The 27,725-nt window shown below is 44.6% G+C and overlaps 1 protein-coding gene across 1 annotated transcript in view; it reads right to left on the bottom strand.

Annotated features, from left to right (window-relative positions):
- Positions 1-1,929: 1,929 nt before the first annotated feature.
- Positions 1,930-27,725, bottom strand: part of LOC311232111 (elongation factor 1-alpha 1) — a gene marked incomplete at both ends in the record, with an annotated part of 98,457 nt that continues 72,661 nt past the window's right edge. Inside the window, 3 exons of the mRNA XM_084318797.1 lie at positions 1,930-2,054; positions 6,467-6,701; positions 8,230-8,486. Coding sequence (XP_084174923.1) covers positions 1,930-2,054; positions 6,467-6,701; positions 8,230-8,486 — 617 coding nt within the window. The remainder of the gene's footprint in view (positions 2,055-6,466; positions 6,702-8,229; positions 8,487-27,725) is intronic.

The following is a 27,725-nucleotide window of genomic DNA, read 5'->3' as shown; positions in this document are numbered from 1 at the left end:
CTGTTTATTAAAATAAGCTTTATAGGTCGTAGGCTCCTCTTCTGGCTCATCATATTTCCCCGTTGCAAAAAAGTTATTCAAAGACGTTTGTTTTGTTTTTGCAAACGTTCGCTCGCCGGCATCCCAAACGCGGAAGTGAAAGTGAAATTCCATTGGTTCTCCCAGTCCATGTGACCATTTCTAGCATTTCAATTGGCTATAGTGACAGCCATAGATATGATGAATAGATAGATACAGCTTCAAAAGACACTCTGGCGTCAAGACGAGTGAATATTTCCTGCGCGTAAAATAAACATCATATTCTCAAAATAACCTGACGGGCCAGAAATTATTGCTGGCGGGCCCATTTCGGCCCGCGGGCCGCCTATTGCCGATCCCTGGTCTAAAGTATAAGTATGTTTTTATCGTTTTCTGCAGCTTTCTTCAGAACGTGATTTATAGCCCTAAATGCATTATATTGATGATCAAATACAATTTGGTAGGAATCTGTGCGCGATAAAAAGTTTCAACTGGACGTGGTTCTAGAAGTTTCTACGCATCATCTGATGATGACCGGATGGGCGGGGGATCGTTTATAATTCCGTGGGCAGCGTTAGATGATTCATCCAGAGTGGGTCATATGTTCATCAGATCAGTTAGTATAGAATACGTTAGAAAATAACGCTGAATCTTACCGTGGCTTCCTCGCGCCGCTGGCAGATGAGCGTGGAACAGATTTTTTTTCTATTATGGGATGTAGAAATGCCCAATCCATTTCCAGGTTGTATAATAGTATATACGTCCAAATAACGTTGTTTATTAAGTTAGGGCGAGCGATCTATTATCCAGTGTTTCAAGATGGAGTCGCGGGAGCTATAGCGAGTGGCCGGACCACATTTGGATGAGTACTACCGGTTCAAAGGTTAATATCCGGTTGCCAATCTGCCGATCGGCCACCAGATGGCGATCTTGAACCGCTAGAGAGTTGAGAGGAGATCAGCAGTGTGTCTCAGGGCTCCGGAAAGGAAATATGATTTCGATGACAGATTTTTGAAATATTGACATCAAAGACGAGTTACGGCGTCTTCGGCAGAATGAACATGGCTCGGAATGACGTGAAAACTCGTTCCCGGCGATCATAGTGTTAACTACACTTTGCACCAGGTGAGTTAGTTGAAGAGGTGAGCCAATTAGTGAAATCATCAACTGGTGTTTAGGCAAGGCTGGAATGAAACCAAGCATACACTTGCACAAGGACCAATCAGCATGGGTATGGGCAGGTTCATTTTCCATTGATGGGGATTCGATTGGCTGTTTTTAAATAAAGTGCAGCTGCAGGATTAATAAGTTAATAACGTTAACGTTAGTTCGGCCAGAGAAACAAATATACAAATTAAAATAGTTGGACCTGCGAGATTTGTACTTTGTAGGTCTGCATTTTAAATGTAAGGAGTAAAAGTACAAGTATACAAACCTAATAATACTCAAGTAAAGTACAAATCCCACAAAACAGTACTTAAGTATTGTAAGGAAGTACAATTACTCAAGTACTTTACACCCCTGTTAATAACCAGCTAAGACTGACTGCTAAGATAGATGTACTAACTCTGTAAACCAACACTCAGTCAAGGGAGCAGCTGAAATCGAACTACCACGGCACACAAAGGAGAGAAAGCATGTCACTGGAATTCACTCCATTTAGAGAGAGAGACATAATGCAAACTTAGTAGTGAAGCACCACCACAAACAAAGCCACGGATAATAACCTACACAACACAAGTACACTTTAACTTGGAACAGTGTTCGCTGTTCATTTTTCCTTCGTCTGCTTTTGCGATGCATTGTGATAATCGACCAGGCGTTGACTACGGTGTGCAGCAGGGGGGGTGGGGTGGTGGCGGCGGGACTTCGACCGTCTTCGGCGTTTGGGGCGCCGGCCCGGCACAAGGTTCATTTGACCTTCTGGGCCTTCTGGGCCGACTTGGTGACCTTGCCGCTGGTCCCGGCTTTCTTCTCCACGCCCTTGATCACCCCGACCGCCACCGTCTGGCGCATGTCGCGCACCGCAAAACGCCCTGAGAGGGGAGATAGTGGGAAGATAACCGCTGTTGCATCAATGGTAATGTATTTACATGCATCACAAACTGATAATTAGGGATGGGCATCCTTTTTCGAATATTCGAATAGTCGTTAAATTATATTTTAAAATATAGTTTGTGTTTATCGTTTTGTCAAAAAATATATATTTTCCCTTGTTTTTACTGGCACACACACTGTGTAGTAGTGTATTGAGAGGGGACCCTATTAACTGTTACACCACTGAACATGCTGGGTACAGCAGCTTACTAGCTAGCCAGGTAGCATAACAGTCTGTTTTTCAGCTGGGAGAACTGAAAAGAAAGGTTTTACAATGTTGACAGTTGTCTCGGATTTCTAAACGGACCTAAGTAACAGATTGGGGACTTTCTACACGGATGTAGCTGTTGGTTGTTGGGTTGTCACAGAGAAGCAGGAGGGGGAAAGCTTGCTCGCTTGACTGCAATCAACGGACTTTGTCGTAGCATTGGTGACATCTTGAGAGAAGCTGCACCCATGTTGTTTCGATTGCGATTTGAACGCTAGCTGTCAAAGAAGCTAACAAGAGGATTGAGGTTGGTCTGGCAGTCAGTGGTTTTCTCGAGGTCTTTTTTTCTTGACTTTTCTTGCTCTGTGTTTTCCTTCGTCAGCTATCGTACCTAGTATTTTCAGGTCTTGCTCTACGTTAACTTTGCAGAAGTTTTATGAGTTCATCGCGGGAGGGTATGGAGGGGGTTGTGGATGGCTGGGGGTCAAGGGGTAAGCGCTCAGCGTCCAGTCCTATGCCAGGGGATAGCGGGAAGGTGAGGAAGGTTGGGGAGGGGGAGCTAGCTGTGTTGATGAAAGTTAGAGGCCAGGGCCTGGGGGATGGAGGGTTTAAGACTCTTCACCCGCTGTGGGTCTCAGCCTCATTGGAGGGTAAGATAGGAAAGGGCTTTCAGGCTACAGTGAGGTCAGATGGTCAGCTTAAGCTGGTATGCTTTGACCAAAAGCAGTTTGATGCAGCCATTAAGGTGACCAAGGTGGCAGATGCAAAGGGTATACCAGGGTATGATAGCTTGAGGGTGGACAGACCTGGAAGATCAGGAGTGGGGTGTGCTACATTTATCAGGAATGGGATTAAGTATCGGGGGGGTGGACATGGGAATGAGCCTCACCAGCCACTGTGGCTAGTGGTTTTCCAAAGTCACTAGCCACTCAGCATTTTCACCAGCCAAAAATCCCTGCGCTCGTGCCCCCACCAAAAAAAGTAATAGGTAATTATTGGACAATGTAACTGCATGCATTTGTTTGGACATAAGATTTTATTTGAACAGAAACATCTAAAATAACATCTAATCCAAAATATCAGTAGTGTGGTGTGTGCTAAAATAACCAGGGGTGTAAAGTACTTGAGTAATTGTACTTCGTTACAATACTTAAGTACTGTTTTTGGGCATTTGTATTTTACTCAAGTATTATTAGGTTTGTATACTTCTACTTTTACTCAATTACATTTCAGAAAAAAAACATACTTTTTACTCCTTACATTTAAAATGCAGACCTACAAAGTACAAATCTCGCAGGTCCAACTATAAAAAAATAAAAGTACATTTAAAAGTAGAAACTTTTTTTACTTTTACTCAAGTGTGTTTTTAGCCAGATACTCTGACTTTTACTTGAGTACGATTTTGCGATGGTACCCATACTTTCACTTAAGTATAATTTCTGGGTACTTTTTATACCCCTGAAAATAACATCTAACGCCAAATAGGTCAAAGGTCAAGGTTTCCTGACCTCCACAGGCGGGCAATAGAGCGCGGGTAAACGGCAGGAGTAACTATGACTCTTGGTAGCCAAAGGGGGGCAACTGCGATTTTGCGCGAGCTCCCTTGCGTGTGCCTGTATTCTGACCCCCGCGAAAATATGCACAGGGTAGATCTCGGTCGGTTCTACAACTTCCCAATGCCCTTCCATCAGCGAAAACGTTGGGGAAAAAACGTTTGTGCAACATGGAATGATTTGGGTGATTTTGCGCGATTTTGTCCCGTGGGATTATGCGCCTCCCCCGCGGTGATATTAATTGAGGGGCGGATTCGCGGTGATGGGGAAATGAAAAAAGGTCACCCGCCAAAGTGGCTGGTAAGAGTGACGGAGTTACACGCCACTGCCGAATTCTACCCGCATTTTGGCGGGTGGTGGGTGTTAATGTCAAGTTATGAGGCTGTAACTGAGTGGCGAGACTAAACAAAAGAGACTAAATCGAAACTAAACAAAAAAGACTCAAACGAAAATGCTCCGACCAATAGTTGACAAAAACTTGACTAAACGAAAAATAGATAAAGGTGACAAAATATGATGAAAACGAAAAAGAGCATTTGAGACATGACTAAGACGATTTTCTTTTTAAATAGCTGACGAAATTAACACTGTCTGACGGTAGTCCTGGGGAACCGTGGTTTGCTGCACTCGGGAATTTACCTATCACAGGCCCGCCCTTTTTTCCTTGATTCTCCAATAACAACTGTTGCTTCCCTCTGTCAGGACTGGGGAGAGCTCTTCATTAAACAGTCAGGACTGGGGAGAGCTCTTCATTAAACAGAGTCAGGGCTGGGGAGAGCTCTTCATTAAACAGAGTCAGGGCTGGGGAGAGCTCTTCATTAAACAGTCAGGACTGGGGAGAGCTCTTCATTAAACAGTCAGGACTGGGGAGAGCTCTTCATTAAACAGAGTCAGGGCTGGGGAGAGCTCTTCATTAAACAGTCAGGACTGGGGAGAGCTCTTCATTAAACAGTCAGGACTGGGGAGAGCTCTTCATTAAACAGAGTCAGGGCTGGGGAGAGCTCTTCATTAAACAGAGTCAGGGCTGGGGAGAGCTCTTCATTAAACAGAGTCAGGGCTGGGGAGAGCTCTTCATTAAACAGAGTCAGGGCTGGGGAGAGCTCTTCATTAAACAGAGTCAGGACTGGGGAGAGCTCTTCATTAAACAGTCAGGACTGGGGAGAGCTCTTCATTAAACAGAGTCAGGGCTGGGGAGAGCTCTTCATTAAACAGTCAGGACTGGGGAGAGCTCTTCATTAAACAGTCAGGACTGGGGAGAGCTCTTCATTAAACAGTCAGGACTGGGGAGAGCTCTTCATTAAACAGTCAGGACTGGGGAGAGCTCTTCATTAAACAGTCAGGACTGGGGAGAGCTCTTCATTAAACAGTCAGGACTGGGGAGAGCTCTTCATTAAACAGTCAGTACTGGGGAGAGCTCTTCATTAAACAGTCAGGACTGGAGAGAGCTCTTCATTAAACAGTCAGGACTGGGGAGAGCTCTTCATTAAACAGTCAGGACTGGGGAGAGCTCTTCATTAAACAGTCAGGACTGGGGAGAGCTCTTCATTAAACAGTCAGGACTGGGGAGAGCTCTTCATTAAACAGTCAGGACTGGGGAGAGCTCTTCATTAAACAGTCAGGACTGGGGCTCTTCACTGAAGGCCTTGAGAATCCAAACTGGGGTGCCATCTTTTCCTGCTTCTTACTGCTGCTGCTGCTGCTGCTTGCAGGGATGCTGTACACACTTGGCTGAGTCTTGTTAACGGGAAAGATTGCTTGCATAGAAAATGGAAAAGCAACACCAATACTTACCAGTGGGCTTTTATCCTCCTTTGTGATGATGAGATCAAAGTTTCCCCATATATGGACGTTTTTCCTGACTCACTGGGAATGAGCACATATTTGCAAGGTAAGCTAATCTTCTTCCCTGCAACTTTATGACCCTTCCTCACAGATAGTGCGCAAGAGTATGTTGCAGCCTTCATGTACAAACAACCACCCACACACACACCCACACATATTTAATGGATGGATGGAGGGTGAGAGAGAGAGAAGAGGCACATAGTTGAAGGAAGCACTTATAGGCAAAATTATAGTGTGAGATATAATATGACTAAACTATTAAATGATACATACGTACTAGGGATGTCCGATATTATCGGCCTACCGATATTATCGGCCGATATCGGCATTAAAATGTGATATCGGAAAATATCGGTATTGGTTTAAAAAAAATATGATTTGCATAAGTGCCCGATCTGAGCCGATGTCACAGCTGAGAAATTGGGCCCTACCTGATCGAAGGCCCGGCATATCTTGCCAGGTCCTATCAGGCTCGGTTGGAGTTACAGATTCTCTAAATGTGAGTGACTGGAGTGAATGTTTCAGTCTATGAGGCAGAGAAAGAAAAACTGAAAACATTGTGATGATACTGTAGGCATACAATTGTAGGCCAAATTGACCTATCTCAAGCCCCGCCCTCTTCTCTTGATCCTCCAATCACAACAGTTCCTTCGCTCGGACAATACTCAGAGAGAAGCAACGGTTGTGATCGGAGGATCAAGAAAAGAGGGCGGGGCTTGAGATAGGTCAATGTGGGAGAGCGACTTACCCAGCGGCGGGTACTCTGAGAAACTCTCAACGCACATGGGCTTCCCGGGGACCATGTCCACTATGGCCGCGTCCCCGGACTTGAGGGACTTGGGGTTGTCCTCCAGCTTCTTGCCGGAGCGACGGTCGATCTTCTCCTTGAGCTCTGCGAACTTGCAGGCGATGTGGGCAGTGTGACAGTCCAGCACCGGAGCATAGCCCGCACTGATCTGGCCGGGGTGGTTCAGGATGATCACCTGGGGAACACAAGATACTGTTTAACTAACGTATCTTCAAGTCTTAGTATATGTCTCTCGTTCTTTCATTCTTGTTCTATCACGCGTTATTTTCTCCTCTCTCCCCATCAAGGAACCGAACCCCCACCTGAAAATCCCTGTGTCGCTCCCCGCTCTCTCTCACTCACTGCTCTCTCCTCTGGATAACCCCCCCTTTCTCTGTTCCACCTGGACTGGTTAGTACACGCACACGAAAACAACAGTCTGTCACATTTACATACTACACCACATGAGTTTTGCACGCTAGACACACGCACTCATACACATACTGTAATTGACACAAACACATCTCATTAACATTTACCGTTGGCATCCACACGTAGGCCCCGTTCGTTTTTGTACATTCGATTATTGTTTTCTTTTCTTTGTTTATTAAATATCATTATTGTATTCCTCTGTCTCCTGTGTCTGTCTGTCCTGGGGTTCTGCCACACTTGACTGCCTTTTGTATTATCATAACAGATACACTGGCTTATGGATGAAAATACCCCAGGGTAATACCCATGTATTCTTTGTTTATTTGAGACAGTTCTTATGGTTTTAAAGTACTTAAAATGTTTTAGTTCTTTGAGGATTGTTCCTTTTATTGTATTATCTTTTAGGATTTTTATTTTTTTTTATTATCAAATTGTATATTGTTGTATGGTAATACGTTTGTTTAAACGGTTTTTTTTAGACAGTTTCAGTTGATTTAAAATTATTTTTTTAAACAGTTTCAGTAGTTCCTTTAGATTTGTATTTTGTATGCTTGTATACATGTTTGTTGTCTTGAGTTGGACCACAATGTAAACAAGTCCTCTGACTTTATTGTGTTTTTATCCTTGATGTTGTTTGTCTGAGTTGCATATTATTTTTTGTATCACGTACTCTTCAATTACAAACATCAAATAAATCAATCAAAAACACATAGACAGTTATCATTATGAAAATATTTGACACATTTCGCTCATCAAGTTAGTTACTATGGTCATTTGTTGATTCCACATTATGTAAAGAAGGCCTACAGTTCAATATTTTGAGTTGTGCAAAGTGTGTGTGTGGAGTTATTCTCCAAACTTCATTAGGGTATAGTGTAGTGGAATTGTATGTCAATTTTGTTATCCCCCCACACACCTACCATATACAGCCTATTGTTCTCCAATACTCAAGTTCTGTCTACCCTCCTCCATTAATCAACCCTGTTGTCCCCATCAGTCTTCCTGTCTCCATTGATAAATCAATCACCAATCTCTTGTCTACACACTGAACCCCGCCCCTTTCTCTGTCATGTACATAAATGTCAAGGATTCCATGTCTCTAGGAGCCCGTTACGAGACCCCCCCCCCCCCCCCCCCCCCCCCCCCCCCCCCCCTCGCCGGGTCTCTCAAGCCAAATCTCCTGGGTTGTAAAGCTAATAAATCTGTAACAACCAACTTTGGACCATGCTATTTATTTCTACAACAATAGTGAAAGTCAAATGGCTTTTTTCTCCGCTAAAGACGAGCCCAACCTGAGCAGTGAAGATGGCTGCCTCCTGTGGAGGGTCGTTCTTGCTGTCTCCGGCCACGTTACCACGGCGAATGTCCTTGACGGACACATTCTTGACATTGAAGCCCACGTTGTCCCCCGGCATGGCCTCTGTCAGGGCCTCATGGTGCATCTCCACAGACTTGACCTCAGTGGTCACGTTGACGGGAGCAAAGGTCACCACGAGCCCCGGCTTCAGGATCCCCGTCTCCACCCGGCCCACCGGGACCGTGCCAATGCCTATAACAGATGAGAGGGTCGGCAGCGTATCAGGTGTCTGTGATGTCATTTCAAGGGGGAAGAGCTTGAGGATTCAACTGACATCCTAAACACCATATATATAAACACTAGATGGCTCAAGGCGGAGTCTCCAGCGTAGTTCACGGGCGGCCATCTTGCTTCGGTGGACTATTCTGTTAAAGTGAATGATCTGCACAAACAAAAATACTAATTTTTACGGATTTACAAACAGTTTGGTTTATTACAAACAGTTTGGTTTATTACAAACGTCATTAATGTGGCTATTAGAGACTACCAATATTGGCATTAAAATGTAATATCGGAAATGATCGGTATAGTTTTTCTTTTAATTTAATTCTTTTTTTTTATCCACTTTTTATCCTCATTTTCTATTTTTCTCCCATCCCAATTTCGTATTGCCAATTCTCCCCTCCCCTGTCTTGAACGTTGCTAGACTATGCCCCCCACTGGTCGGTTGTAGTGAGGATAGAAGCCTTGCATCACGTGTCCCCTCCGGTACACGAGGAGGCAGCCTGTCGCATCTTTTCACCAGACAGCGCAGACTCTCAGTGGCGAGGTGTAACACTTGGGAGGCTCACGCTGCCCCCGATACTTCCTGTCTCTGCTGTGCAGGCGTCACCCAACCGACCTGTAGGAGTCGCCGTCCACAACGCGTCTATACTTCCCACAAGCAAGTTGTCCTTCCGCGTTCCCGTTTTGCGCTCTGATTGGCCACGCACGTTTCTGGTCATGTGACATGTGCGCCCAATCGCATGACGAGCAGTGTCTTAGCCCATTTCCGCGTCAAACAGCCTGCAAACGACCTAACGCCTAGTTTATCACTGGTTAAGCTTAGGCGACTCTTTCGCAGTTGGTTATGGTTAGAGTTTGGAATCAGGGCTGGCGTTCTATCACCATGCTCTAAGACAAACTCTAACCTTAACCAACTTCGAAAGAGCGCCTAAGCTTAACCGTCCAAAGAACTTGGCCAATCAGATCGCGCAAAAGGACAACTTGCTTGTGGGAAGTATAGACGCGTCCACAACGTCCAATCCCCACCCATCGACTTTCCACCCGCTGACTCTGCCAAATGAGCCAGTACGACGGCCGGTCCAAGTCGAATGCAATGCTGAGACTGGGATTCGATACCGGAGTCTCTTGCATTGGTGATGAGCGCAATCTCCGCTACGCCACCCAGCCGCACCGTTTTAATTTAATTATTTTTATTTATTTAACCTTTATTTACCCAGGCAAGCAAGTAAGAACAAATTCTTATTTTATTTATTGTCAAATGTATGCATAATGTTGTGTTAAATCCACGACAAGAGACATGTAATGTTAATGACCTGAAATTATTGCATATATCGGTATCGGTTGATATTGATATCGGAAATTAAGAGTTGGACAATATCGGTATATCGGATATCGGTAAAAAAGCCAATATCGAACATCCCTAGTGGCTATGATAATAATTTTTTCTGAAAGTCCATTATAAGTATGCAGTATGATAAATACATCTCTGACGTTTTTAACAAACCAAACGGTTGAAAATTTTGCAAGATATTTTACCAAGCTATTTAGCAGGTTATTTCAATAGTACATGCACTTACGTGTGAATTGAAAATGCGGAACCCTGTAAACAAGATGAAAGTCTTTCTCTGGTCTGCAACCCCTTAACAATTGTGTGTATTGAGCCGTACTGTATTGTACCCATTCTGCAATCTGTTAATAAAGTTTTCAATCAATCAATCTATAGACATTCATGTTATGAGTGGGCGTGCTGCCCTGCAGCAAGATGGCCACCTTGTGGCAACGTCGGTCTCCGTTAGCCAGCAGTGCTGGTGAGTCATCTAGTGTTTATATATATATGCTAAACACCTCCTACTGTCGAGCCTCCTATCGGCTTACAGCCATTCCAAAGACTACAGCCAATTGCCATGTAATAACCTTTTGTCATCCTCCAATCGTATTCCTCTTCCCCCAGGCACTATTAGGATTTCAACTTCAATATGTAATTGTGAACTACAAAATTGTACTTTAGGTCAGTTTAATTATCCTCTCCCCTCCCCTTTTATTATAAAGCGCCTTGGGTCTCAGATGCTCCTGAGTATCCCATTCATTCAAATCAAAATCAAATCAAATGTATTTGTTAGGCCCGACAACACACGTTAATGTCCCCATGGGCCGGACACGTTTTCTTTAAACAAGTCAAGCCAATGGTGGCACTCGTGCCTAAGGTTGCTCGCCCCTGGTTTACAGCGTGGCAATACTACCACAGGATAAGGCTAATCCCCGGTGTCAATCAGTTAAATGTAACGTCCACTCCAGACCTTGGCAGGATCACTGCAGAAACATGCCAGGACCAATGGAGAACAAAGGACAATTGACGAGACTGTGATGAGCCCATTAATATCCTCAATTTTCTATTTATATTTTGTGGGTCGGTATATTGTGGGTTTGTAGGTCGGGTTGGATCTACAGGAGTTATGCTGAAGGTATTGAGGCTCAAAGGAAGCTTTTCCACACAAAACTTTATTTATCAAGGAAAATAACTTGTTCATGGTTAGCAAAGGCTCCTCAGCCACTCCTCTAGTCATCAGAACAAATCCTGGGAACAAATAACTAATCATCTTGCAACAGGAAGCGACAGGATTTATAGATGTGTGCTCTTATTCATCTGTGAAATGTCACAAGGAAAATGAGGAAAGGAACTTGAGAAGTGGAACGTCTTGTTGGCTCACGTACCATTGAGACCACAGAAGCTACTGGAAGTGAGTGGCACTATATGGACTTATATCGGGGTGAGGAACATATACACTCAATTATACAAGTTAGTTCCGACCAAGTCATTTGATTGGACAAGGGGTATACCATGAGTGCTGATATAAACTGTGTCTCAGTTCAGGGGTAGTAGCCTACGATGGCTGCATTGGAAGACTGCATGATTGGTTGATTGAACATTTTATTAACAGATTGCAGAATGGGTACAATACAGTACAGCTCAATACACACAATTGTTAAGGGGATGCAGACCAGAGAAAGACTTTCATCTTGTTTACATCAGGGTCCCCTGCATGCGTCAAATGCACCAACGGGCAGATGTGTTGACTATTTACCAAGGTCGAACGCTGTTTTAACGTATGCTAGGGCCATTATTATACAGTTTTAAGGCAAGAATGTAACCATTTAGATTCCCAATATGTGGTCAGTTTGGATAATGCCTGTTTGGAAATTTGTTCCAACGTTTTCGGAGATTGAGTGGCTGCGACAGGACTGGGGGGTTGATGCATGCCATCAGTCTCTCCAGTTAGCAGGTAGAAATAATCAAGTAATCTGGATGAAATCATTACTTTATTCATCTGATTCAGATGACGCTAACAGCCATTTTGAGCCTCTTTTGGTGGAGGATTCCTCCTTCCAACTGGGCATGCGTCAACCCCAGTCTCTTCCGTAGTCTCCTCCGTAGACCAGACCGTCTCATTTAACAGCCTCAGTCTCCTCCGTAGACCAGACCGTCTCATTTAACAACCCCAGTCTCTTCCGTAGTCTCCTCCGTAGACCAGACCATCTCATTTAACAGCCTCAGTCTCCTCCGTAGACCAGACCGTCTCATTTAACAGCCTCAGTCTCCTCCGTAGACCAGACCGTCTCATTTAACAGCCCCAGTCTCCTCCGTAGACCAGACCGTCTCATTTAACAGCCCCAGTCTCCTCCGTAGACCAGACCGTCTCATTTAACAGCCTCAGTCTCCTCCGTAGACCAGACCGTCTCATTTAACAGCCTCAGTCTCCTTTGTAGACCAGACCGTCTCAAGTTTTCAAGTTTCTTTAATAGTTGTCATACAGAAGTACAGAATACTTTTGTACAAAATGCTTCTTACTGTTGCGCTCCAGAGACTGTGCATGACAAGATAAGTATGAAATAAAAACATAGTAAAAATTAGAAGAAAAAAAAGAGGTCACAGTGTTCAGTTTAGACATATGTACAATGTTCGTAGACGTAGTTACCATACAATATACAATACTGTGCAGTGTACTAATATACAATACTATATAGTGCAAGGCATAAATGGACAAGGTGCAGTTTAGGTACAATTCACAGTAGGTGTACGAGTTGTAGTGCAAATCCTTTATCAATAAATATAAAGTGTAAGTGTGTTTGTGTGATCTAAAGTGTGGAGAGTGGGTGCTGCAGTGTGTTGTTTGTTTGAGTGAGTGTGTGTGTGCGTGTGGGTGTGTGTGCTGTGTGCATTTGATGGTTGTTGCATAGTGATTATTGTTCGTTTAGCGATTATTGTTCGTTTAGCAGCCTGATGGCCTGGGGATAGAAGCTCCTTCTGAGTCTTTCTGTGCTCGCCATAAGACTCCGGTATCGCTTGCCTGACGGCAGCAGTTCAAAGAGGCAGTTGTTCGGGTGGCTCGAGTCCTTAATAATTCTCTTAGCCTTCCCCTTGCACCGCTTGTTGTAAATGTTCTGGAGGGTGGGAAGCCCCCCTCTAATTGTGCGTTCGGCTGAACGTGTCACTCTTTGTAGTCTGCTACGGTCTTGTGCAGTGCTATTCCCAAACCAGGAGGTGATGTTGCCGGTCAGGATGCTCTCTATTGTACATGAGTAGAAGTTCCTAAGGATCTTCTGACTGACTTGGAACTTCCTTTAACAGCCTCAGTCTCCTCCGTAGACCAGACCATCTCATTCAACAGCTTGGTTCGACCTTCGCTGCCCACAAAGGACATGCCTTTGTAGACTATGTCCTTCGAAGGATACGGCCCCTGAATTGAGACACAGCTATAGAGTATAACAGCACTGGTGCTTTTTTATTTATTTTTGGGATTTCTGTATTTTTCACCCATCCCAATTTAGTCGTTATGCCAATTCCCTTCCTGGTCATTGCGCTCATTGCCCCACTGCCGGCCTGGGTTGGGTGTAGAACTACCTCCGATACATGTGGAGTCGCCAGCCGCTTCTTTTCACCTGACAGCGAGGAGTTTCACTGGGGGAATGTAACGCGCGCGGAGGTTCATGCTATTTCCCCCAGATCCCCTCCCTGCTGAACAGGCGCCCCGACCGACCTGAGTCCAGGACGCGTAAAGATTTTCCCTAACGCACTTTCAGTTCCGCGTTCGGGTTCCGCGATCTGATTGGCCACTGACGTTTCTCTCAGCGCCAATCGCGTTACGCCTATTTCTGCCTCTAACAGCCTGCTAGCTAGCTAACGCCTAGTTCTATCACTGGTTAAGCTTGGCGACTCTTTCGAAGTTGGTTAAGGTTAGAGTTTGGAATCAGGGCTGGTGGTCTATCGCCCTGCTCTAAACCAAACTCTAACCTTAACCAACTTCGAAAGAGTCGCCAAGCTTAACCAGTGATAGAACTAGGTGTAACGCGATTGGCGCTGAGAGAAACGTCAGTGGCCAATCAGATCGCGGAACTGAAAGTGCGTTAGGGAAAATCTTTACGCGTCCAGGACACATAACCCACCGGCTTCCCACCCGCTAACACTGCCAATTGTGTTAGTAGTGACGACTGACCAAGTCGGAGGTACCGCTGACAGCTGGATTCGATCCTATCAAGTCTCTGCGGTGGTAGGAGCACTGGGGCTTTTAACGTTAGGTTATGTATATAACCAAGTTCTGTTAATACTAGTGACGCTCAGCGTCTATTGCATATATCTCGCTTCAGCGTATATACACTGAATAAATTTCAAAATGTACCTTTACATGCCAGCATTCATCTGGCCACACCCCCATCCGCTTACCTACATAAGCAGGAATGGGACCACACACTCATCTCCTTCCCAACAAATTTCACCACAATGAAAAATCAAGGGCCGCAGCGGCGTCTAGACGCTGAGCGTCACTAGTATTAACAGAACTTGGTTATATACATAACCTAACGTTCTGTGTCATACTAGCTCCCGCTTAGCGTCTATTGCATAACAGGAGCTGAGCGGGAGCTAGAAGCTCGACAAATGAACCCCGCTGAGGCCCCCCACAACCATCAGAACAGGGAGGGCCGAGCCCCCCCGGACCCCCTCTAATGGAGGGCACCCCCCCCTATTGGAGGTCCCCGGGAGGGCGATGGACCCGACCGTGCGAAGAGGCACTCAAGCAACTCAACGCACAGGGTGAGCAGACCGTGGCCTGACCCCACGACTACACACACGCACAACCCGCATGCCACCCGGGAATGAACGGAGGGAACAACTTCGTTACTGCCCCCAGAATCACGGGGTCAAGGGCAAACCCAACCCTGTGGCAAGGCCTAGCAGCGGAGCGCAAAGGAAGGCCCAGACCCACCAAAGGGACTGGACCCCCTGGAACGGGGGCCCGGAGAAGTCCACGATGCCAGCATCAAGACCCCACCAGGTGGGCACTTAGTGACCCCGCCCTCCACATCGCCAGCGTATTCGGACAAAGGCCCCTCAGCCGAGCGGGCCCTGTCCCCCCAATAGTACACCGCCTGGCACACCGACCCTGCAGAACAGGCAGTCAGCATGGCCGTAAGCACACAAAAATGGTTAACCAACGGAAGCAGGCAGCGCACCGGGGAAAACCAGGCAACAGGCTGTTAACCCGAGCCTGGAGACTGCGGACGAGACAGGCGCCAAAGGAGTCAGCTGAAAACAGCCGCCCCGGCGGAAGGGGCGTATGCTGGCGTTGTTGCACGACCAAGCCTCCATTTAAAAAAAACCCACCCAGAGGGGTTGAGGCAGAGAAGGCTGACACGATTGGCAGACGTCATGAACGTGCAGGGGCACCCTCAACCGGGTAACCCGGGAGTTGACACTGCTACAACACACCAGGGAATCAACCACCTTGGTGTTACCCAATGCGGTGGTTGTTCCTATAACCCCTCAAGAAAAAACTCCAAAACACACCTGCGGGTATACACCGGCTATACCGCAGTACAAGTGTTTCAGTTTTCAAAAAAGGGTTAACCCAGGCCTACGGGTCGACGAAACATTACTTCGGACCGGGCCCGGCGATACGGGAAGCACAGGGTCACCAGAGGAGGTCAAAGACCACCCCAACAGGCCCCTCTTCGCCATGCGTGAGAGAGGAGCGAAAAGAATGGAGAACCAGCCCCAAGCACACCATACTTGGTATTCCCAGGCGGTCTCCCAACCAAGTACTAACCAGGACCAACCTGTGTAGCGGCCGAGATCTGACGAGATCGAGCGTGTACAGGTTGGCATGGCCGTAAGCCATTACGACAGTGCAGAGTACAAAATGTACCCAACCAGGGTCTCCATAGTGCTTAACCCTGTGACACCCGGACCGACCTGGCATTTTTCCCCCTGAAAAAAGCCCAAGTCCCTCAGGGTACCAGAACAGCAGATCTGCATCCCCGGCGGACAATGGGTTTAACTGATCCGGACCAGCGTGACCAGAACCAGTCCCGTGCCCTAACCACGCCGACATGCCTACTCCAGGAGAAGGGGCAGATATGCGTGTTGATCTTAAACATGAAAAGAAGGCGCCACCCAGACGAACCCACCCCCAGGGCGTGAGACCCCTCTACATATGTTCAGATCCATTCCGTCATCATCCCCCAGATATGAACGAGAATCCGTCGACAACCAAAACAGGTTGTCGGAAGAGGAAAAACCTCCATCCCAGTTGCTTTATAAAAACGCCGTTTTAACCTCAAGCAACCAAGGCGTGCCAGTCAGTCGCCTGATTACAGAACACCCCGAGCTAGCACTATGCGTGTGTCGGGACACAACCACATCAATGAACAGGCTATTTAGACCTGTCATTGAATCCCCAAGGCGCCCCGGGGGAACGACAAGAGGGGTGTAATACTTCCTAACTCCAACTCTTTTTAATAGAAAAGAAGGAAGCACCAACAGTATGTATCCCAGTCTACACAGCCGGGGGTAAAAAAAAATCACATTTTTACATCCCACCACCCTCCCATAGGAAGGAAACGGAAATCCCCAGAGAGACTTCCCACGCGAGCTGTACAGATTGAAAGGAATATATTGCACCTTGAGCCATGTAAAAGTTTGGTTTTAGGGCTCTCCGGGGAGGAGGCACTGAACCCATACACACTCAATAATCGAATTGAATCGAATACACACACAATAGAGTAGGACTCCTTCTTGAGGTTCCACTCACCTTGACAATCTGAGGAGGAGGCTCTGTACTCTGAGGAGGCTCCCTCACATGGAAGGAGAGTCCCAACTCACAGAAGGCCCGAATAGGAGCTTCGTGAGGAGGAGCCCTGACCACCCCCTGAAACAGATCCATCATATGTACCTGAACAGCACACGGAAGTCCTACCAACAGAGACGCGCACAGTGACGTACTCTATGGCGGGGGAATTTCTGCGGTGCACACGCCCAATATTCCAGGGCATGGGACCAGGAAACTCCCCCCCCCCCCCCTCACCCTGTAACGTGCCGAACCGCAACGTGACAGGAACCTTGAAGGACAGGTGGGTTTACCCCTGACCAACAGAAAAAAGGGAGAGAAAAGGTTACCAGTTCACCCCTTTACGACCCCACACCCATGATACGATGTAATGACAAAAAAGAGTATGACGCAGTCATAGTCAGCTCCATGAAGCGTCTAACAGCTTCACACAGCGCATGTGCCAACCTGCTATCTGATTTTTACTAAGGAAAAAACACAGAATAGAGAGGGCCCTCTCAAGAGCCCCGGTATCAGACTTACACATGTGCTTCTGTGGCCAGCCCAACCCAGTTGTAGGTCACCCGACACACACAACCCATTATCACCTACAAAAAATGGCAAAAACACTCTACAGAGGAACGCCGTTTTTCATAATGAGAATACACAATTCTCGATTAGTATCGGCCACAGGCCTTGCTAAGCACACACGAAAAAGCGACCAAACAATCTTTTCTTTAGGAAAATAAAGTTTCTCAAGCAGTTAGCACAACCCCAACAACTAAGCTAAGGGTTACATCGTATCCCTACCACACAGTGACACAATATAGTGTAACAACATGTCTGAGAGGAGGATGAAGAAGTCCACAGGGAACCGGGGGGAAACACAACGCTCCTACTTTACCCTTAATACGGCCAGTTAAACAGGTAAACCTGTTAATATGTGAACACACTGTTCATTGTCATTACAGGCTGAGAAAAGAATCATTCTTTACTCATATGTCACTAAGCATAGCTTTATAGGTTAGTTTAACCCCCTTAGTTGTGAGTGCACGGTACAAGAACATACATGATGTTTCTCAACACAACAAACCAGATCATTTTCACATCTGTAATAAACAACCCGATTTGCATGGAGAAGCTAAATACCAGTGACAAGACAATTCACACATAACTCGCGTCGTATCCTAAATGTAGTGCAGCAACATACGTTTTGGAAAACATCGTTATTTACAAAACATTTAGAAGGGAAAGAAAGAAGAAGTGTACAAGGTCTGGTCAGGACCTTGCCTACCGGGAGCGCAGATCAAGTGAATTGCAGTCTCTAACATGGCACCGAAGTAAACACAGCCTCCTGTGTTTGATGACACGGGCAGCTCGCTGCTCCAACCCGCCGCTACGGTGCTCCTTGTTGACGCAGTCCTCGCCGGTCTGGCTCAGGGCAGCTTCGACGAACAACCTCTGTCAAAGATGACGTCGTAGTCAAGAGTGTTTAAAACATGTTATAGTCACAGCACGTTCAACAGTGTAGCATTAAGCTAACGGCCGCCTCGGCCAATAGCAGCAAGCTAACGTTTCCTAGCCTAGCCTAGGTAAGCCACAACTAGCACGCAAGCTAATCAGCTATCACCTGAACCTGTACACAATGATATAACAAGCCATACTTAGACATGCCGCCGTTCTGAAACCCTCCTCACTGTTTAAGAGAGAAGAGAAACGAGATGTTAACACAGTTTTACAACGGTGATTTTACCAACATCGGACGGAGCCAGCACAATTCCCATCTGGGCTGTAGCTGACTTGAACACGGATCTTCCGCTAACGAACATCCATGCCCATATTTCCTCGTGAGGGTATACTCTCATGTGTATATGAAAGACGGGGCCACACGGTGACAGAGAAACATCCACTCGTCCAGAAAACACAGGGATCACCAGTGTTACTGGTCGTGGCCCACTAGTTAACTATAATGGGCTTCAGACCAAGGTCCTCCGCCGTTGCCTAAGAGGCTGAACAAAAGGACCCTAATCTGGGGCCGGTTTCCGTAAACATTGTCAGCCAGCCCCCATAGCACTAACAGACAAGCGGAGCTCGCAAGCAACATTACTCACCAACCTGGAACCCACCGCTTCTCACAACAGTCGGTGCGTCACTACAGTCCAGCTGCACCGTCGGAGGGTTTCACCCCGTCCAGCCGCAGCAAGGAGGACTGTAGTTGGGAGGCATGCAGCGGCGTGAACTCCCAATACGAAAACCGATGGAGTTTTTTAGAATGATCACCATCTTCCAGACACTCCAGTACGAAGACAATATTGCCGTATTTTCTCGAAAATAGTGAGAGAGAAAATAAAGATATGATGTATCTCCTTGTTCTTCCTTTCCTCAGAGTAAAAAATTTTCTTCACGTCAAGTGGGCATGTGAGCAGCACTTAGCTTGTGATGAAATTTGAGAAGGAGATGAGTGTGTGGTCCCATTCCTACTTATGTAGGTAAGCGGATGGGGGTGTGGCCAGATGAATGCTGGCATGTAAAGGTACATTTTGAAATTTATTCAGTGTATATACGCTGAAGCGAGATATATGCAATAGACGCTGAGCGGGAGCTAGTATGACACAGAACTATACATGTATCACTCTGCTGATATTCAGTATAACAGCACTCCCTCTCGTGTGATATTGCTTAAATGTTCTACAAAACTTCCATAATCACTTTAAGTGTGTATTGGGCCAGTGGAAATTCCATTCAATTAAAGGGGACATGTACTGCTATTCCTAGCACTATTTGGGCAACTTTACACAATTCCTGTTAGTCTATTGAAGACATCTGTAAGGTTTTTTTCAAAAAAATGCATTGTTTTATATTTCTAATCAAGTACTCAAAACCATAATTTTTCAGCTCCAAGATTTCAGGCTGTTATGGCCTGGCTCCGCCCATAAGCACTTTGAGTGACAGTCAGTCCACACAGTCTGCGATTGGTAGACAGAGAGAGATAGAGAGAGAGAGAGAGAGGGGGGGGGGGGGTGCGAGAGAGAGAGAGAGAGAGAGAGAGAGAGAGAGAGATAGAGAGAGAGAGAGAGAGAGAGAGAGAGAGAGAGAGAGAGAGAGAGAGAGCTTGTGTGTGGGGCAGCTTGTGTGTGGGGGGGGGGGGGCTCCTTTCCTCCCCTCTCCCGTGTGGCGCGGCAGGTCCCCCCCCCCCCCCAAGTGCTCCCTCCCTCTCTCTCTCTGTCTCTCTCTCTCTCTCTGTCTCTCCCTCTCTCTCCCTCTCTCTCTCCCTCTCTATCTCTCTCTCTCTCTCTCTCCCTCCAGAGTATGCAGAGGTGTCAGGTTTCAATCTGCCTCGCAGTATGAGGAAGTGGGCGGGCATTAGCTACAACCACAGAGCCAATCACATCACTGTCTTCTACCCAGAGCCTGAATGACGTGACTCAGGCCTTCAAATCAGGATGGACTAATTTACTGGAGCAGGAAATTATCTGAGCTGAATCAGAGCAATCCGCCAATATGGTATTTAGAGACTAAAACACATTGATACTAACTCCTATTACTATAATACAATGCTAGAGACTGAAAAATGACATTTATAGTACATGTCCCCTTTAAATTATACCATCTCTTTGTCCATGTGCGCATCAAGTTTGAGAAATGTTCTTTACTTTCACATTCCTGCACATATCAGTGCCACTTCCAAGAATTTTATTACATTTACATTTACATTTAGTCATTTAGCTGACGCTTTTATCCAAAGCGACTTACAAGTTCTGTACGACAAGCCATCAGGAAGGGCACAACTCTATCAGCTGAGTAACAATGTTCATCAAAGTGTTGAGTGCTACAGTGTAGGTTAGTTTATTAGGACAAGTGCATGACAGTATGGTTAGTTAGGGTTAGATAATTTTATAATTTTTTTTTAATTCAGATAATGGTTGAAGAAGTGCGTCTTTAGTCGACGGCGAAATATTGGCATCCTAGGTGCCGTAGTAAAATTGGACACAAAAAAGTGTTCTGAAATGCCCCTATACTGTATGTACTTTCACTTACAGTGATAGGAGGGCAGGGATGTGCAACAGCCCGTTTACTCTGATTGGCTGTGTTGCCGCTCTGGAGAGCATTTTTTCTGGGTTTATTTTTACATAAAGAATTAACAAGCTGCTCAGCTGCAAATACAGGCTCCCCCCGCGGTTGAAATATTTTATACTTATATACTTTTATATTTAAGGGGGGGGGGGGGGGGGGCTTTTTCCAGGTTAGAGCAATAGCCCCTCCAAATGCACATAACTGCCCAATTGCACAGCCCTGGCCTATTCCTATATTCCTATTTAATTTGTGCTATATTTAATTTAGGTTATATCCCATTTAATATTATTCAACCTCCTTATTTACAGTTGTACAGCCCTGGCCTATATTTTATTTGATTCCATAATTATATTATATTCTATTGTGCTTAACTTTGTTCATATTTAATTTTATCTTACTCCACCTCTTTATTGTATTATCTGTCTGTTAATGTCTGTCCGCCAATGTCGCACTGAAAACGACCAAAGCTAATTCCTTGTATGTGAGAACTACTTGGCATTATACAACAGCATGCAAATTTCTCGATTCTGATTGGCTGAAACACACCATTTACACGTCTTTATTGGCAACAATCCACGGTCCTGGGCTCAGGACCCGCCCACAACCGAATCACATATCACTCCGCCGGCTCACTCCGGGAGAAAACAAGATTGCGGACAACAAATGGATATGTTGATAGCGCCATAACGACTAAATATGAAGCGATTCTGTCACTGCGAATGTGTTAGTCCTTTAAACAATGTTGGATGATGTAATTGATGGGTCTTGAGTCATTCTAGAACAAAAGAAAAATCGCGATTTGATTGATTGATTAATTTGCATTTTTTTTTTTAATTTTTTTCCTTCTCTCTGACTGTCAGTGCTAGCTCTAGTCTCCACCCACCGCCACACCCCCCCCCCCCCCCCCCCCCCCCCACACACACACACACACACACACACTCCTGTCTGCAACGCGGGTCAGACTGAGAGAGAGCTGGGTGCTGCGCTGTTCTAAGTGAGCATGGCCTATTGAGTTGATTGATTGATTGATTGCTAATTTTATTACTGTACGCTTGGTTTCCAACTGGTTAAGTTTAGGCCCTCTACAGTAGGTTTAAAAAAATAAATAAAAAAATAGGGCGAAGAAAACATTTTTTTCCTATAGGGCAAAGAAAACGTTTTAATTTGTTTTACCTACTTTCTATAGAAGCATCTAAGAATGAAGTTCTATGGAAAGTAGGTCTGCATTCCCTTAACAATTGTGTGTATTGAGCCGTACTGTATTGTACCCATTCTGCATCTGGTAATACAATTTTCAATCAATCATTCCAATAATACACAGTTGGATGTGTTAGTTGGTTGGATGCACTTCAAGCTGCTTCCACATGAGGCAACTTCTCTCAATCATTCCAATAATACACAGTTGGATGTGTTAGTTGGTTGGATGCACTTCCGATCTGCTTCCACATGGAGGCAAATTGTCTTTTTTGTAGTTGTGGGAACTACTTTTTCTGGCGGATGGTTTTTTCAATAAATCTTCGATTAATGTGTGTTTATTGTATAGAAATAAGGTTGGATGAATGTGGCAGTTGTATAAAAGCTTTACACCACTTGCAGTCGTGATTTGTGAACAATAAACCATGCCTAGGGGGGTCTAACGACCACCCCTAGGCATGGTTTATTGTTCACAAACCACTCCTGCGCGTGATGTAATGCTTAAATAAAGACCTTTCTGATTCTGATTCTGAAATGTCTGTGCACGTCTCTGCAGCAGGGTGGTGATTTATATTGTCTTTGAAGCCCCTAGACCAGGGGTGTCAAACTCATTTTCACAGAGGGCCACATCAGCATTATGGTTGCCCTCAAAGGGCCAAAGACCGTATAAATGTTAATCTAATGTAAAATAAATGTAGCTACCGTACTCATTTACATATTGTTAAACATGTTGTTTCTGTATTTATTACTTATTCAAGTTATACATATTGCATATGCATTTGCATAGATGTAAAAATATATGTTAGCTTATGTTATTTTAACAAAAACTAAATCTTAGTTTATCAGAACCCCATATTACTCCATCAATCAATGATCAAACCATTCAAGTAAATAACAAAGAAGAATATCATCAAATACAAGCTATGACATTATTTAAGTTTGTTCAAAACCTTTTTGTCACAGTCAAGAGGGGCAGAACTAACAACTGTGAGCTGCAAAGAACACGTGGGACAGATGTAGCAGATGTTACAAAAACAAATGGCTGCACACAACCTTGCAGAGGCCATACATCCAACTAATGGTTTAAAAGTTTAATTAACTTTAATTAACAGCAGAATGGGTACAGTACAGTACAGCTCAATACACACAATTGTTAAGGGGATGCAGACCAGAGAAAGACTTTCGACTGGTTTACATCAGGGTCCCCCATTTTCAATTCGTAATGAAATTGCTATTATGTGTCTGCATGAACACACAACTGTAACTGTACTAAAAAATAACAAAATAAGGGTTGTCTCAGTTCACAACTATATTGGTCAAGTTTTGGGTGGGACTTGTTTGCGTCCCTACAGCTTCTTATTCAATTGAGCGAGATGCTCGGTTATGTCACACAGCCAGTTTGCATCTGACAGTTCAGACAATATTTCTTCAACCCTTTGTTACCTATTCCGCCTGGATCTTTTTAGTATTTTGGGCTGTAAAATTGTCAAAGAATGTCTGAGGAGTAAGTGCTTTTGGCTTTTTTCCTTTGTTACTTCATCAATACCTCAGATGTTCAACATACATGTATGTGTAAGAATGTGTAATAACTAAGGCTGTCAAAGTTAAAGCTTTATTAACACATTAACCCACAATTCTTTTAACGCCGCTATTTTTTAAGATTAATGTAAAAAAAGATTTTTTAAATTTTTTACCAGAGCTCTTGGGGGCCACAGCAAATGATGTGGCGGGCCACATTTGGCCTGCGGGCCATGAGTTTGACACCTATGCCCTAGACTGTCCAGACGTTGAGTATTCTGATGGAGAGTCCACTGTCCACCATAGAATCCCATCAAGTCCCAATGTTAAGTTAAATTGTATTGAGGGACATTTGTCTCTGCTTTGTTAGCAGGAAAGACAAACTCAGATCATGAAGGACCACTTAAGATTGAACTTTAAAAAGTTAAATCTCAATCAGAATAAACATCTATTAGATTTTGTTCATTAAATCAAATAACATTTATTTGTAAGGCCTGACAACACACGTTAACACATTCCCTGCCACGGTTATATCCATCAATGTAGGCTCACTGCCACCACTCTAAGCCTATGGAGATGTTCACCTTCTTTGCAGGGCTATAACTTTTTAAATTGTATTGTTAAATTGACATTACTATGGCCCATTCAACATCGATTATCTATCGTTCAGGATGAAGGAACGTTATACTTTTTCATTCATAGATTCTTCCAAAAATACCTTCTAGAATATAAGTATGTTTTTATCGTTTTCTGCAGTAATTCATAGAACGTGAGTTATAGGCATAAACGCATATATAGATTATCAACTGCCGTTTATTCCCGATACACGCTATATAAAAAAATTCAACTGTATATGATCCTATACGTTATGATTCATCATGCGCGGATGAAAGGGGGGGGGGGGGGTCGTTTATAATTCCGTGATCGTCAGTAAATGCTTTATGTAGTATGGGTGATATATTGATCAGATCGGTTTGCAGTGAAAAGAATAAACAATCAAGCTGAAAGTAACGTTACTGTCCTCTTACCGTTCGCCGATGAGACTGGAGGAAAAAGATCCCACTTATTTGACATCGATCTACTAGATCCATTTCCGGTTTGTATGGGGCAATAAACGCCCAAAATCATATCGATTATTGAGTTATGGCAGCGATCCATATGCACGCCAGTGTTTGTCTGTAGTCCCGCAACGATATGTGACTGCTGGACGGATTTCCCAGATGCACAGATGGCCACTTCCGGTTGTAACTCGCCCGATCATCCACCAGGCGGCGGTATTGAGGCGTTGCACTATTGTGCAGGGTCCCACTGTATCACCAGAGGCTGGGTGGCGGAATTATGACTGCCATGGTGAAAAAATGAAATATGATCTCAATATCGCTGTACAGCGTGGTTTGGCAGAATTCGCATGGCCGGCAAACACGCTGTACAACGGGATTGGCGGTGGATGTGTTAATGTCCCCATGGGCCGGACACATCTTCTTTAACTCATTCAGCGCCAGGGGTCGCTGTTTACCTTACCGTTGAAATGCCATCGACTTTTAACATGGGGATACGTGGCTGTGTTTGCAAGCCTAAAGCTATATTATATATTATAGCTATGGATCTAATAATATAGTCGATTGTCATTGAGTTTCTTCCGGTCAATATGCAAAAAACTGATGATTTTTCCATCTATACATTTCCGTTTTATACCGTCGTGAATATGAGTGTAGTTTCAAGGCGGTCTGGTGTAATTTCCAAAATGCTTCGTAATGGCCGGCAACGTGTATTCTAGTAAAAGCGTTATCGTTTCTTCCCTGGACTAGCTACTGTTCTCAAATCAAATTTAGATTATCGGTATTATGTTTCATCATGGATGCATGAAGGGGGGGGGGGGGGGGCGCCCCTCCGTGCTTTGATTGCTACCAACGGAACACGCCACACACACACCACACACACAAGCTTCTGATCGCATGAATGCATTTTTGGATCAACGCAGTATTGATACCATTTAGCCCTTACCTTGACCAGGATCTGTCCCGAAAAGAATATTCCAATTATCTGATCGCCATTCCAAGTACTGATCACGATCGTGTTTCCAACGTAATCCAGCAATGAACATGAACCCGGGGGGCCCGGCCCTCGTCGATGCATGCGTTATAAGCGCTTGCCCTGCCCGAGTAGTTAGACTCTGCCCGCAGTGGCGTCGCGTGGGTAAAATAATAGGGGATGCCAAAATTTCTTTTTTTATTAATATTATTTTTTTTTATTTATTTTTTTTTATACTTAAGCCAAGCAGTCACCATGTACAGTATGGCTCGGCGGCCATTGCCAGTCAAACCAAGCAGTCACCATGTACAGTATGGCTCGGCGGCTACTGCCAGTCAAACCAAGCAGTCACCATGTACAGTATGGCTCGGCGGCGTTACTACTATGAACAAAACAAAGCCAAGAGAACAGTTTTGACTCTTCAAATAAAGTGACTATATTTATTTTTCCAAATAAATATAATTTGAGTCAATCACAAAATTCACAATCCGTCAATGTCATTAACAATGTGTTTCCCTGAACAATGAGTGAACTAAAAACCAACAGGTATTGTGCTTTGTCAGCAGATAAAACATTTGACGCTATAGGAGAGGAGACTGTTGTGGTCTTGGTCCATGAAACAACTATTACTTGGCATTTATAAGACAGCACGCCTCAAAAAGAATTAAATAAACCGAACAAACATCACAGGTACATGTCCAAATTAACCTGGCTACTATGGAGGAATAAGTGACTGCGTATTCGAGCCCCTGGCCCCAAATGTACAGTCTCCTCACCACCGGATGTATATTTCTCTCCCACCCACCCACCCCCTCCTAATGTACAGTCCCCTCCCCATCATATCATATGTATATACGCTGTCAGGATCTATGAGTAACAGTACTGTATATTTGGATACCGCATATGTCACAAATGTATCAGTACTAAATACCTATATGTCCCTATGCCATAAATGTCATGTATATTGTGTATGTCATAAATGTCAATATGAATTGAAAATGGGGGACCCTGATGTAAACAAGACAAACGTCTTTCTCTGGTCTGCATCCCCTTAACAATTGTGTGTATTGAGCTGTACTGTATTGTACCCATTCTGCAATCTGTTAATAAAGTTTTCAATCAATCAATCAATCACGTTAGTTAGCATCCAAGCTAGCCATAACGTTAGTAACTTAGCATCCAACCCATGATGGGTTGCAGTAATAAACCATGACCATTCTCCTGATGAATTGAAAATGGGGGACCCTGATGTAAACAAGACGAAAGTCTGCATCCCCTTAACAATTGTGTGTATTGAGCTGTACTGTATTGTACCCATTCTGCAATCTGTTAATAAAGTTTTCAATCAATCAGTCACGTTAGTTAGCATCCAAGCTAGCCATAACGTTAGTAACTTAGCATCCAAGCTAGAAACTGCTTCTTACCTGGCCAATAAACTGGTCCTCCTTGCTCCTCCTGGACAGATAGATTTGTTAAATCATAATATCCACAGTGTGCTGGTCCTCAGTAAATGTCCCACCGGCGAAAAATAAGTGGCTAATAAAGTGCTAAATGTTTGATAATAGAATAGAGGATTCTAACGTGCCTGCTGTTAATAACATTTTCAATCAATCAATCAATCAATCCCGCGAGGGGATGACGTTCAGACCTATGGTTCAGATGTTGTCACGTGACTCACGTTAGATGCCAGTAATCCCAGTATGTGGATTCTAGAGTACTTTTTCTGCCAGAGGGACCAGTGTTATCATGTGGAAAGTGCTTTAGTAAGCTCGAATCCTATTGGCTAATAATTGGTTTTGGATGCATCACGTGGTGGAAGCTAGGGAAAGACACCCCCCTCCTCCCCTCCTGCCTGAGCTGCAGTGACTGACTGAGCACAGTGACTGCCAGCCTGCCTCAGTGAGTCTGACAGTGTAGAGAGTGAGACATTTAAAAAAATAAAGATTATAACAAAGAGATGAAAAATAATGATTTTTGATTATGATTGTAAACTATATAATATTTTTTTCCTTCATATTTTATATTCATATTTTAATGGGGAAGCCTGGCTTCCCTTGGCTTCCAGGAGGATTCGCCACTGCCCGCCCGCAGGCCGCAGATTGGCCCAGACACCAAGCCACATAGTTTCAAATGGAGTGCAATAGCGGCCGCAAGGCGGCGGTATTGGACTTTTGCGATCTCAGACCCATCCCCAGTGATAACACACAGCTGCCCGCATGTTTATGAATGGAAATAGCTAATAAAATAAATAACGATCATAATAACGTATATATACGTTGTTGCCGTTATT

This window comes from Notolepis coatsorum (genome assembly GCF_963971535.1).
Source record: "Notolepis coatsorum genome assembly, chromosome: 7".
NCBI lineage: Eukaryota > Metazoa > Chordata > Actinopteri > Aulopiformes > Paralepididae > Notolepis > Notolepis coatsorum.
This window is presented reverse-complemented; position numbering and strand designations above follow the sequence as displayed.